The 13730-nt window shown below is 40.5% G+C and overlaps 1 protein-coding gene across 1 annotated transcript in view; it reads left to right on the top strand.

The window, feature by feature from the left end:
* The window catches only part of TRPC7 (transient receptor potential cation channel subfamily C member 7), a 184614-nt gene that overhangs the window by 116524 nt on the left and 54360 nt on the right, over positions 1 to 13730 (top strand). The window contains exon 5 of the mRNA XM_064279703.1: positions 1985 to 2201. Within this exon, the coding sequence (XP_064135773.1) occupies positions 1985 to 2201 (217 nt within the window). The remainder of the gene's footprint in view (positions 1 to 1984; positions 2202 to 13730) is intronic.

Here is a 13730-nt window from a genome sequence, read left to right as displayed (position 1 = left end):
ACTGCCCTACCTGTGGTCATTCTCCATCTTCCCTCGCCTCTCACCACCACCTCCATCCAGGCACACCGATGGGAAACAATGAGATGATTATTTAAGGATGTCACCCAGGAGACATCAAAATATTCCAAGGACCTGATTGGTAAATGAGGTTCCAAGATGCCAACATAGTTAAAATGTTGAAAAATTCAAATTAGCTATTTGATATCATAGAAGTCAAAATGAGACATAGTTTAATTCTATTTTCTACTGTATTTATGTGAAATAGTTTATTTGTCCTTATATTTAATCTCTGCTTCCTGAATTTAGCACATCCGCCTACTGCCAAAAATACTCTATAGTCCATATTTTGGTAAATAATAAAATTAAACATTATATAGAAATGTCATTTGTAAGATGTTTGTGGGACCCATGGTTTTCAGATACATATCTTTTTCCATTTCTAAAGTTATTCTAGTGTCATATGACAATTTGACAATGCAAGTAAATCCAAGTAAGTTTTCTTCCAGTCAAGGATTTCCAATAACTGGACCTGAGATGGAGGTCTTAAAGAAAGATAAAAGCTAGCTTTAAAAAAAAAAAAAATTAATAGGTGAGTTCTATGGCATATGAATCATAATAAATCATTTTATACTAATAACTAGAATAATTAAAGTGGATGATTGCCATACTAAAGCATATTAAAAGAACATTCTCAAGCTGATTTATAAATGTTACATTGAGCATAGTCATAACTAGGGAAATTTTACCTGGCAAAACCCCTGTTATTGGTTTTCTGCGAAACCAATACTTTATCTCCTGGGTGACATTTCACTCTAGTACTCCTCAATGTGGCAGAATGTGAGCATCAATTAATCAGACACCAGTTATTATTGAGCATCTGCCCTGGAAAAGAAACTAAGCTTCAGAAAAAGTTTCCCTCTTTGCTCTTGTCTTATTAGTATACCTGGGTGAAGAGTAAGTCTTTGTGCTCAGCCGGAGGGTGATGGCAGTGCCCTGGAGGAGGACCATCAACAGGCTGTCAGCAAGAGCTCACTGCGTAGTCCCCAATTTAGTCCTCAGAGATCTAAGTGGCCTTTGGATAGAATGCCATGAGACAGAGACAGAGACGATGTGATCAATAATTGTTCCCAGAGAGGGACAGCTTTTGGCTGATCTCAGGCTCACATGGAAGAATTACACAAATTAATTATGTGCTAGCCCACAATGAAAACTTCAATTAATTCTACAGGAGTATCATACAGGCTACATTCTGTAAACATGCTGCAATAAAATTAGAATTTTTAAAAAGCAGGAAAAAGTTCTGTATGTGTGGAGCCTAATATATATAATACTAGATAATCCCTGAGTTAAAAATGAAATCAAAAGAGAAATAACAAAATATTCATAACTGAATATCAATGAAAATGCTACATGTCAAAATTTATGGAACACAGTTAAAGCAGTACTTAGTGGGAAATGTATAGCTTTAAATAAATTGACCAAGATAGGAGAAAGGTTGAAAACAAATAATCTAAGCCTAAAACTCAGAAACATGAAAAAGAGCAACAGAGCTTATCCAAAGAGTAATTTTTTTTTTTTTAATCTGAACTCTATTGAGACAATTTGTTTTCCAGATCTGAAGGGCATAAAATTCCCATGCAGGTGGCCAGTAGTAACTGATGGTGTGGTCAGCTGTAACATGGTGTCAATATATTTTATTCCTTTCTCTTAGCCGCTCCCACTAAGTCTTCTAAATAAAAAAAACTGAAGTCAGTACAAAATAAATTTGGTCAAGCATCTAACAAAAAAAGTACAAAAGAGAAAATATTGTGTGGGTTCAATTAGCAGTTTCTGTAAAAAAAAAAAAAAAAAAAATTCTTTTTTTTTTTTTTATCCAAGATGGAGAATTACCTGGTTAAACTTTTGGGAAAAGCAATGTTTTAACGAGACACTTCCACCCATCTGAGCCGCAACTTTACATGTCTTGTATATATTTTTTTTCCAGCTAGGACGAACCCTGAGGAGCCCTTTCATGAAGTTTGTAGCCCATGCAGTTTCTTTTACTATCTTCTTGGGATTGTTAGTTGTGAATGCTTCAGACCGTTTTGAAGGCGTTAAAATGCTGCCAAATGAAACCTTCACAGACTACCCGAAACAAATCTTCAGAGTAAAAACCACACAGTTTTCCTGGACGGAAATGCTAATCATGAAGTGGGTCTTAGGTAAGCAAGTAGCTCTTTTATTCTCTCCTCCCTAATGATAAAAAAATAAAAATAAAAACCTGTCGCTGTGGAGTCCATTCCAACTCATAGCTACCGTACAGGACAGAGTAGAACTGCCCCACAGTTTCCAAGGCTGTAATCTTTATGGAATCCGATCATTACATCTTTCTCCTGGGGAGCCTCTTGTGGGTTCGAACCACTGATCTTTTGGTTAGCAGCCAAGCGCTTAACCACTATGCAACCAGGGCTTCTTTCCCTAATTATAACAGGACATTATTAAGCCCTGACTGCTGAGCCTCTTCCTCTCCTCTTCCATGCACTCTCTGCTGATAGAACAGTGGATGGAAGGCTAGCACAAAGGTCAGAGTTAACTTCTGCAGGCATTGGTGTGTAAGATGCACAGACGTGTAATATAAATCCCAATTTTGAAAGGAAATGTTTGGGGAGAATTATGTTATTTTTCATTATACATGTATTGAAAAACTGCAGAAGTTGGTAAACATCTTCAATTTTTTCAACTTTAGCTTTAGCGGTTGGTGCGTAAATCTGAATAACAGTCGTATTAACTGGTCTTTCTTGTAGGCATATGGATATTATTCTATCACTGACAGCTTTGTACTTCAGCATAGATCTTAAAATGTTCTTTTTGACAATGAATATGATGCCATTCCTCTTCAATCTGTCATTCCCAGCACAGCAGACCATATGATCGTCCAATTCAAATAGACGTACCAGTCTATTTTAGCTCACTAATGCCTAGGATATCAATCTGTATGCATTCTATTTCATTTTTGATGACTTCCAATTTTCCTAGATTCATACTTCGTACATTCCAGGTTCCAATCATTAATGGATGTTTGCAGCTATTTCTTCTCATTTTGAGTCACGCCACATCAGCAAATGAAGGTCTTGAAAGCTTGATTCCATCCACATCATTAAGGTCAACTCTACTTTGAGGAGGCAGCTTTTCCCCAGTCATATTTTAAGTGACTTTCAACCTGAGGGGCTCATATTTTGGCACTATACCACACAATGTTAATAACGTTTTCACTGCCTAATTTTTTCAGAAGTAGACTGCCAGGTCCTTCTTCCTAATCTGTCATAGTCTGGAAGATCTGCCAAAATCTGTCCACCACAGGTTAGTGACCCTGCTGGTATCTGAAATACCATTGGCATAAACTTCCAGCACCACAGTAATACACAAGCCACCAAAGTATGACAAACTGACAGACAAGTGGTGGCTTCAACTTCTGCAGTCTGAAACTGATCAAACATGTAATCAAGATGCATTGATAATTACTGGTGATTGGAATGCAAAAGTTGGGAACAAAGAAGTATCAGTAGTTGGAAAACATGGCCTTGGTGACAGAAAAGACACCAGAAATCATGTGATAGAATTTTGCAAGACCAACAACTTCTTCATTGCAAATATCTTCTTTTTTCAACAAAATAAATGGTGACTATACATGTGGACCTCGCCAGATGAATACTCAGAAATCAAATCGCCTATACCTGTGGAAAGAGACAATGGAGAAGCTCAATACCATCAATCAGAATAAATGCCAGGGGCCAAATATGGAACAGACCATCAATTACTCCTATGAAAGTTCAAGGCAAAGCTGAAGAAAATCAGAGCAAGTACATGAGAGCAAAAATACCACCTTGAGTATATCCCACCTGAATTTAGAGACCATCTCAGGAATACATTTGACACACTGAACACTAATGAGCAAATACAAGTTGTGGAATGACATCAAGGACAGTCTACAAGAAAGTAAGAGGTCATTAAAAAGACAGAAAGAAAAGACCAAAATAGATGTCAGAAAACTCTGAAACTTGCTCTTGAACATCAAGTAGCTAAAATGAAAGGATGAAGTAAAACAACTGAACAGAAAATTTCAAAGGGCAGCTTGAGAAGACAAAGTATTTTCATGAAATGTGCAAAGACCTAGAGTTAGAAAACCGAAAGGGAAGAAACACACTCAGCATTTCTCAAGCTGAAACAGCTGAAGAAAAAATGCAAGCCTTGAGTTTTGATACTGAAGAATTCTATGGGGAAAAATACTGAACAATACAGGAAGCATCAAAAGGAGAAGGAAGGAATACAGAGTCACTGTACCAAAAAGAATCAGTCGATGTTCAACCATTTCAAGAGGTAGGATATGATCAAGTACCAATGGTACTGAAGAAGAAGTCTATGCTGCACTAAAGGCACTGGTGAAAAACAAGGCTCCAGTAATTGATGGAATACCAACTGAGATGTTTCAACAAACCAGTGCAATGCTGGAACCACTCACTCATCTATCCCAGGAAATCTGGAAGACAGCTACATGGCCAATTGACTGGGAGAGATCCATATTTGTGCCCATTCCAAAGCAAGGTGATCCAACAGAATGTGGAAATTATCAAACAATATCATTAATATCACACACAAGTAAAATTTTGAAGCCCATTCAAAAGTGGCTGCAGCACTACTTTGATAGGGAACTTCCAGAAATTCAAGACAGATTCAGAAGGGGACATGGAAGAAGAGATACCACTGCTGATGTCAGATGGATCTTGGCTGAAAGCATAGCATATCAGAAAGGTATTTACCTCCATTGTATAGACAATACAAAGGCATTTGACTGTATGGATCATAACAAATTATGGATAACATTGAGAAGAATGGGAATTCCAGAACATTTAATTGTACTCATGAGGAACCTGTACATAGACCAAGAGGCAGTCATTCAAACAGAATAAGGGGATGCTGCATGGTTTAAAGTCAGGAAAGGTGTGCATCAGGGTTGTATCCTTTCACCATCCTTATTCAATCCGTATACTGAGCAAATAATCTGAGAAGCTGGACTATATGAAGAAGAATGGGCAACAGGATTAGAGGAAGATTCATTCACAACCTGTGATATGCAGATGACACAACCTTGCTTGCTCAAAGTGAAGACAACTTGAAGCACTTACTATATTGAAGATAAAAGACTTCGGTATAGATTGTACCTCAACATAAAACAAAAATCCTTACAACTGGACCAATAAGAAACATCATGATAAATAGAGAAAATATCTAAATTGTCAAATATTTAATTTTATTTGGATCCACAATCAATGCCCACAGAAGCAGCAGTCAAAAAACCAAACAATGTATTGCACTGGGCAAATCTGTGGCAAAAGACCTCTTTAAAGTGTTAAAAAGCAAAGATGTCATTTTAAGGACTAAGGTGTATCTGAAGCAAACCATTTTTCATATGCTTGGGACAGCTGGACAATGAATAAGGAAGACTGAAGAATCAATGCCTTTGAATGATGCTGTTGGCAAAGAATACTGAATACTGACTGCCAGAAGAACGAACAAATTTGTTATGGAAGTACAGCCAGAATGCTCCTTAAAGGCAACGATGGCAAAACTTCATCTCAAATACTTTGGACATGTTACCAGGAGGGACCAGTCCCTGGAGAAAGACATCAAGCTTGGTAAAGTAGACGGTCATCAAAAAAAGAGGAAGGCCCTCAACGAAATGGACAAAGTGGCTGCAACAATGGAATCAAGCATAACAACGATTATGTGGATGGTGCAGGACCAGGCAGTATTTCGTTCTGTTGTACACAGGGTCACTATGAGTCAGAACCAACTCGAGGGCACCTAGCAACACATGTACTGAAAGTGATTTTAAAGTGGCTTTAATCATTCAATTATAGCCTACAGGAAACCATTAGGAAATCACAAGTTCTATCTCTAAAAAAGAGTATAAAATTGTATAGCTTGGAAGATATTTTTGTTACCACTGAATACTGATACATAGGAAACTGTAATAATAAACACAGATCTAAAAAGTTCAGGGGGTAACATTTCTCATTATTTATGTTCATAAAAGTACTAAAATCCTCTGAAATTCCTCTTTGTGCTTTATGTTCACAAACTTAGTGTCAAAATGTATTTAGGGTCTAAGTGTCTTTGCCATCAATCAACAAAAGAACAAATACTTGAAAAGATAACCCTACACCTAGCCTGTGATAATTAAATATCACCTTAGAGAGCTATAAGAGTTGAACGATTGGAGAACATTCTATGGATGCCCAAGCTGAAAACAATTGGGACTATGGTCTCTAAGACAGATCTTCTAAGTAGACAGAGGGAGAAAAAAGGAATGGTTTGATCCAAAGGGCAGAGGCAAGAAAGCATACCATCTTTCCCATGGGCACTACCAGCAAGTCTGTGGCTAAAGGCTCATTTAGTGGAGTCACTGGTGCTAAAGGTGGAAAGAGACATTGAGTTCTGTTGCAGACAAGTGTTCTGTGGCCTAACTTCTAGAGTGTATTCCAGTTCTCCCCTAGCCTACCTCCATGGTTGTTAACTAATTTAATCACTTCAATACTAGACACTTTAAAAGAAAAAAAAACAAAAAACTTAACATGTTGAGTTATGGATAAAAATAAAAAGTAGTTATGGCACCAGTCACTCACCTACCCAATTTCCCCACCTTGACCACAGGTAGAAGACTCTGATGAGTGCAACCATGCACCTCCTCAAACAGGTGCAGTTACCATATGTTAATGGCTCCTCTTGGACCAAGACTTCCTCCTGAATCCTCATCTTTCTCGCCCTGGATCTCAGGGCATTATCCTAATAAGAGGGATATATCTCTAACAACAGCAGCCCCAACTTTTTAGCTTGGTACCAGCTTCTGCCCATCAAAGCAGAGCTGAGTTTTCAAGACTGTTACATCAGAAGTGTTGAAGAAAGGAAGACTTACCTCATTGACCTATTTCCTCTTGAGAGTCAGACAGGGGAAAAAAAAAACTTTCTAACTACTTTGTCTTACCTATTGCTGTTAGGTACCATAGAGTCAATTGCTGACTCACAGCAACCCCATGTGTGACAGAGTAAAACACAGACCATTTTTTTCAAACATATTATTATGAATAATTTCAAGGATATGCAAAAATCAAGTGACGAGCAGAATGAACCCCCATAAACCTATATTTCATCTTCAACAATTAGCAACTCATGGCCAATTTTTGTTTCATCTATACCTTTTCCACTTCCCTTTTCCCCAACCCTGTATTATTTTGAAGCAAATCTTAGACATCATAAAATTTCATCTATAAATATTTTAGTGAGTATCACTAAGAGCTAAGGTCTCTTTTTCCTTTTTTAAATTTTTATTCTGTGTGCTTCAAGTTGACTAATATTTTTTCTGCAGTGTCTAACGTGATTTTAATCCCCAACCAGTGAATTTTTAATTTCAGGTGTTATATTTTCCAATCTTTGAAATTCCATTTGATTCTTTTATGTCCTTCATTTCCTTCCTCATCATGTTGTATTTTTCTTTAAATTCTTGAACGTATAGTACGTTTTTATAACAACTGTTTTAAACTCCTTGACTGCTAATTCCATCCTGTCATTTCTGAGTTGGCTTCTATTGATTAATCTTTCTCTGGGTTACGAATCCCATTTTCTTGCATCTTGGTATGTTTCATAGTTTTGTTTTTTTTTTTAATTGAATGATGAACATTTCAAATATTTATATCATTGAGCATTTGGATTTTGTTGTCTTTTGTTAAACAGTTTTTGGCTTTGTTCTCACAAGCTGTTAAATTACTTGCAGATCAGGTGGATCTTTTTCAAGTTTTCTTAGAATGAGTATGGAGCTTCACTGCACAGATTGTTTACCTCTGTGCTATGGAGACACCCTTCTGGGTCTCTTCTAAATGTTCTGGGTAATCGATAAGAGCTCTCCACTCTGGCCGGTCAGAGTTCAAACATCTGGGTGAGCTCTGAGAATTGCTCAGCTTATAGCTCCCTGGTCAGTCTTTGTGGAGTTTCACTCTATTCTATACACATATGACTTAGTACTCAGCAAACATGCAAAATGATCTCTATGCAAATTTCTGGAGAATTTTTTTTTTTAACATAATAGCTTTTTTTCTAGAACTCTGCCACACAATAACATCTAAGCACCTCAGCCTCCCAGAGCTCTAAGCTCTGTCTTTTTAACTCAGAGAGACTGCCAGGCTCTTGGGGTCCCTCTCTGTGCACTGCAGACTGAAATGTGCTGCAGGAAGAAAGCCAGCGTGGTTATAGGCTTACCTCACTTGTTTCCCTTCACTCAGGCATCACAGTCCCATGCTGTCTATTTCCACGGTCTGAAAATAGTTGTTGCATTGTCTGAAAATAATTGTTACTCCATCATGGCTGGCAACAGAAATCAGGACTCTTTTTCTAAAACAGAACAACAAAACTGTTATCAACCTTAAAAGAAAAATAAATAATAAATTCTTAACATCTTCCAGTATCCAGTCAGTATTCAGATTTCTCTGATTGAAACGGACAAGCTGAATAAATATCTACATAGCTTGCTTCCTCTCTTCCTTCAGGTCTCTGTCCAAATCTCACCTGATCAGAGTAGCTGAGCAGGAAAGAGCATGCCCTTTTCTCCCCCTACTCTGCTAAGCTAAAATGTGAACAGACTGGAGCAAGAAAGGAAGCAAATTTTGCCAATGTCTAGATGAAAATCATTTCACGCAGAGTAGCAGTATATGTTAAAGCCCTGGATTCATGAGCGAGCCTGGCATGTTTGAGGAACAGCCAAGAGACTAGTGTGGCTGGAGTAGAGTGAATAAGGCTGAGAGAGGTAGAGGGGAAGGCAGAGGGGTAGGCAGGATCCGATCAGGCAAGGCCTCAAAGGCCACGTTACAGTTTAGATTTTTACTCAGTGTGACGGTAAGCCACTGGAGAGTCCTGAGCAGAAAAGTGACATGATCTGGCTCAAATTTTTAAAGCATCACTGGTTGCTTTGTGGAGTTCCAGGTGGTGCAAATGGTTAAGGCATTTGGCTGCTAACTACAAGGTTGGAGGTTCAAGTCCATTCAGAGGTGCCTTGGAAGAAAGGCTTGGTGATTTACTTCTGAAAAAATCAGCCATTGAAAATCCTATGGAGCACAGTTCTACTCTGAAACTTGGGGTTGCCATAACTCAGTCAACTAAACAATAACTGGTTTTTTGGCTGCTGTACAGAAAATAGATGCTTGTGGAATGGGCAGAAGCAGGTGGCCTAGTTAAGGGGCCACTGCAATAATCCAGAGAAGAAATGGGTAGGTTTGTGGGGGTAGCTGGTGGTCATATATTCTAGATGTATCTAAAGGTAAAATCAACAAGAGTTAGTACTGGACTCTATGTGGCATGTGAGAGAGAGAAGAATTGAAGACAATTCCAAGTGTTTTAGTCCAAGCAATGGTATAATTGAGACCCATCCACTGAGACAGAAAAGGACCAGGGTGGGAGCAGTTTGGGGAGGGAGTAGAGATGGAAATCAAGAGCTCAGTTTGAGATATCAGACATGCAAGTGGAGATGTCAAATAGAAAAGGACACACATATCTGGAGTTCAGAGGCAAGGTTGGGGCCAGAGATATAAATGTGAGCTTATCAGTGTATTTAAGGTAAATTATATGAGATTGCCTCAATTGTGAGTGCAGAGAGATGAGCTGAGGTCTAAGCGCTAGGGCACGACAATGTTAAAGGATAGGGAGACGAGAAGTATCCAGCAAAGGCGACTGAGGTAAAAGAACCAAGAGTAATATCCCAGAAGGCAATCCAAGTAAATGTGTCCAGAGCAAGAAAGTGATCGCTTAGGTCGAATACTGCTGAGGGATCAAGTAACTTGAGACCTGAAATTGGACAACTGGCTTTGGAAGCAAAGTTCTTGAGTAGGCAAGACTGGACAGGATTCAGTACACAAGTGGAGGACTTGTCTTTAGAAGGAGCATGAACACTTTACCCATTGTAACAGGATGGAAGGCAGAGTTAAGGGCATAGTGGTAGGTGCAGTGTTAGGAGTGTGTGGAAATCTTTTTCTGATATTGTTTCTATTTTCTCAATAAGTCTTGTCCCTAAATACCCTCTGGAGTTCTTTAATTATTTATTGGGGGGGGGGACTTTAAGAGAAAAATCTGTGGTGCTGTGTTCAGGTGGGAGAAGGTTCTCTGTGCTGGTGCACCCTGAGGTCTTGCCCTCTACGCTCCACTCTCTGTTCAGCCATGGAGAGGCTTGACATGGCATCAGGCCCCTGCTGAAAGTCTACATCCTATTGTGAGGCACTCCCAGGAAGGGCCTTGTATCAGCAGCACAGCTCTTTTCTCCCACGGCATATCATTCTCATCAAAGCAGTGTGCTGGACAGGGTGGTTATAAAAACACCCAAACCATTACTCCTCTCTACCAAAAGCCGTTCTAGAGCTGAAGGGAACCTCAGGGCCCTAAAAAGTCCACTCTGCTCCTTTCAGAGAAGGAGAGATTGACCACAGGGATGTGAAATGCCTTGCCCAGGTCTTCCTGCTTTTTCCCTTCCCACCCCAGGGTCTCAGAGTCTATTGGCAACCCAGGAACCACAACGATCCATTTAAACTGTAAATCGGGTCTCATCACTCTTCCTCTTGAAACCCTCCAACGGCTTCCCATCTCCCTGAGTGACAGCCAGAATCATTATGATGGCTACAAAGTCCTACACCTCTCCCCACACACCCCCATCTCCACGACCTCATCTCCCACCACCTTCCTGCTGCTTACTCTGTTTCAGTCCCACGGGTCTTTTGCTTCACACCACTTCTGCCTCAGAACCTTTGCTCAGGCTGTTCTCTCTCTGGAGGGTTCTTTCCCCAGATACCTACAGGGCTAACTCCCACACCTGTTTTAGGTCTTTGTTCAAAAATCTCCTTCTCAAAATGAGGCCTTTTTAAAGCAATTTGTTGAAAATTCCAAGTCCCCCAGCCAGCCTTCACTGTTGGTCCTCCCATTCCCCTTCTCTGATTAGTTTGTCTTCATAACAGTTAAAACTCTCTGACTACTACATGCTTTACTTTGTCTTTTTTTACTTTGTCTACTGGATTAAAATTAAGAATACTATTATTCCTATAATCATACAAATTTGCATTCAACTCGTTTTATCCTGTGTTAAGCAGTAGCCCTCTCTCCACATAGTATGTTACGATTTTAATCTTGGCCAAACCTAAATGCAAGGGACTGAAGCTAAGACTCAATATCTGCCCTCCAAGGGTTTACAATCCTGGGTGGGGTGGGTGGGGTGGGTGGGGTGGGTGGGGTGAGGGAACAGCAGGATCCTCACATTTCACAGACGTGAAACCTGGTCTCACCAATGACCTATTTCAACAACCACATGGTGTGACAACACTCTAAATTACCTTCCAAGCCCCGTCTGTTGTGGTTGTAGGTTGTTTCTCTTCTGCCATATAGTTCTGTAGCAAAGTCAGACTTGATTAGAAATACATTCTTCCTTCCCCAGAGATAACTTACCTGATTGCTAGCAGAATTTTGAGAACATTCTAAATTGCCATTCCAGGAGATTTAAGACATGGACAGAGGAGGTGAGGCCACAAGGCAACTGAGAAGCCACAGACGTAGAAGGAAAGCCAGGAGAACACAGTATCAAGAAAGCCAAGAGCAGAGCACGACTGAGGAAGGAGGGAGGGATTTAAAGAGCACAAGTGCTGGTAACACCTGCGGTTTGTAAAGCTGCCAGATGAGCTGCTTTGGGGAGGATAAAATGTCCCAGAGTCCATCTCACCTTCCAGCCTGGAGACTTATCAGCATCAGTTCATGCCATAGGAACCTGCCTTTGTTGCCTGTATTTCAAGCAGAGACTCTAACAGTATTTCAAAGAGCTTAGACTAAAGCCTTTCAATTGGCAACTGGGGCTCTAGAGACACTCGACAGTGGACTGCGTAACAGCATTACTAGTTTCCAGAAAGCCACCAGAGGCTGGGAGGTCGGGAAGCCTCTCCATAACACATCTCCTTTCTCCATCTAGGAATACATTCATTTCATGGAAGACTCTGCACCACTGCTGTAGAGAACCTGGCAGTGTTTCCTTAAACAAATACCCGTGTTAAAAACTCAGATGTCAGAGTAAGAGGCAGATGCACAGGATTATAAGAAAGTAAATTTAAAGAGCTGGAGAAGAGGAAAGGGCTTGGCAACTGGAATCAGGAAATCCACTCCTGTGTCCCTTTCTCCTTGGTGCCTTTGCCTCTCTGAATTGCAGTTTTCACATCTGAAAATGTTAGCATCAAGCTGCTTCCTCACCCCACCCACCCTACCCTCTTTGAGGGCAGAGGCTGAGTCTTAGCTCACATTTAGGATTGTTCAAGGTTAAAACTGAAAAATCATGTGGCTGGGTTTCTCACCTACTTCATTCCAGTCATGGCTTCTTCATTTATTTACGTAAGATTTCCAAGCAACTACCCCAAACAATTTGCCAAAATTTTTCCCAGCAAGTCAGACCATGTTGCTGTCCTGCTTACAACCTTCAGGAGCTGCCCAGTTGCTCAGAAGAAACCCCAGACTCCTGGGCATGGCCTAGAGGAAGGCCTTTTGTGATTTAAATATTCGCCTGCCGCCACTCCCTTGTCCCACACCCTGAGCCCTGAGTCATAATAAGCCCCTTGCAGTTCCATGGAAGGGACTGCTCCCCCTCACTTCCATAACCATTGCTATCCCCCACCCCTTCACCTTGCTAACTCCTGGTTCCTCACCTCAAGTGTCACCTCCTCCATAAATTCATCCCTTCGTTTGTTCAACAGGTGTATGTTGTGCTAGAAACTCAGTTAGGTCCCACGATTATAACGCTGACCACTCTTTTTTTTTTAATTGTACTTTAAGTGAAAGTTTACAAATCAAGTCAGTCTCTCATACAAAAAAATACATACACCTTGCTATATACTCCTATCTGCTCTCCCCTTAATGAGACAGCAAACTCCTTCTCTCCACCCTGTATTCCCATATCCGTTCAGCCAGCTTCTGTCCCGCTCTGCCTTCTCATCTCCCCTTCAGACAGGAGCTGCCCACATAGTCTCATGTGCCTACTTGAGCCAAGAATCTCACTCCTCACCAGTATCATTTCCTGTCTTATAGTCCAGTCTGATCCCGATCTAAGAGTTGGCTTTGGGAATGGTTCCAGTTTTGGGCTAACAGAAGGTCTGGGGACCATGACCTCCACAGTCCTTCCAGTCTTAGTCAGACCATTAAGTCTGGTCTTTTTATGAGAATTTGAGGTCTGCATCCCACTGCTCTGCTGCTCCCTCAGGGATTCTCTGTTGTGTTCCCTGTCAGGGCAGTCATTGGTTGTAGCCAGGCACATTCTAGTTCCTATGGCCTCAGGCTGAGGTAGTCTCTGATTTATGTAGCCCTTTCTGTCTCTTGGGCTCATAATTACCCTGTATCTTTGGTATTCTTCATTCACCTTTGCACCTGGTAGGTTGAGACCAATTGATGCATCTTAGATGGCAGCTTCCTAGCATTTAAGACCCCAGATGCCACTCACCAAAGTGGGATGCAGAATGTTTTCTTAATAGATTTTATTATGCCAATTGACCTAGATGTCCCCTGAAACCATGGTCCCCAAACCCCTGCCCCTGCTACTCTGGCCTTCGAAGTGTTTGGCTTATTCAGGAAAGTTCTTTGCTTTTGGTTTAGTCCAGTTGTGCTGATATCTCCTGTATCGTGTGTTCTCTTTCCCT

This window comes from Loxodonta africana, chromosome 2 (assembly GCF_030014295.1).
Source record: "Loxodonta africana isolate mLoxAfr1 chromosome 2, mLoxAfr1.hap2, whole genome shotgun sequence".
Lineage (NCBI taxonomy): Eukaryota > Metazoa > Chordata > Mammalia > Proboscidea > Elephantidae > Loxodonta > Loxodonta africana.
Note: the sequence above shows the minus strand (reverse complement) of the source record. Positions and strands in the feature narration are given on the sequence as shown.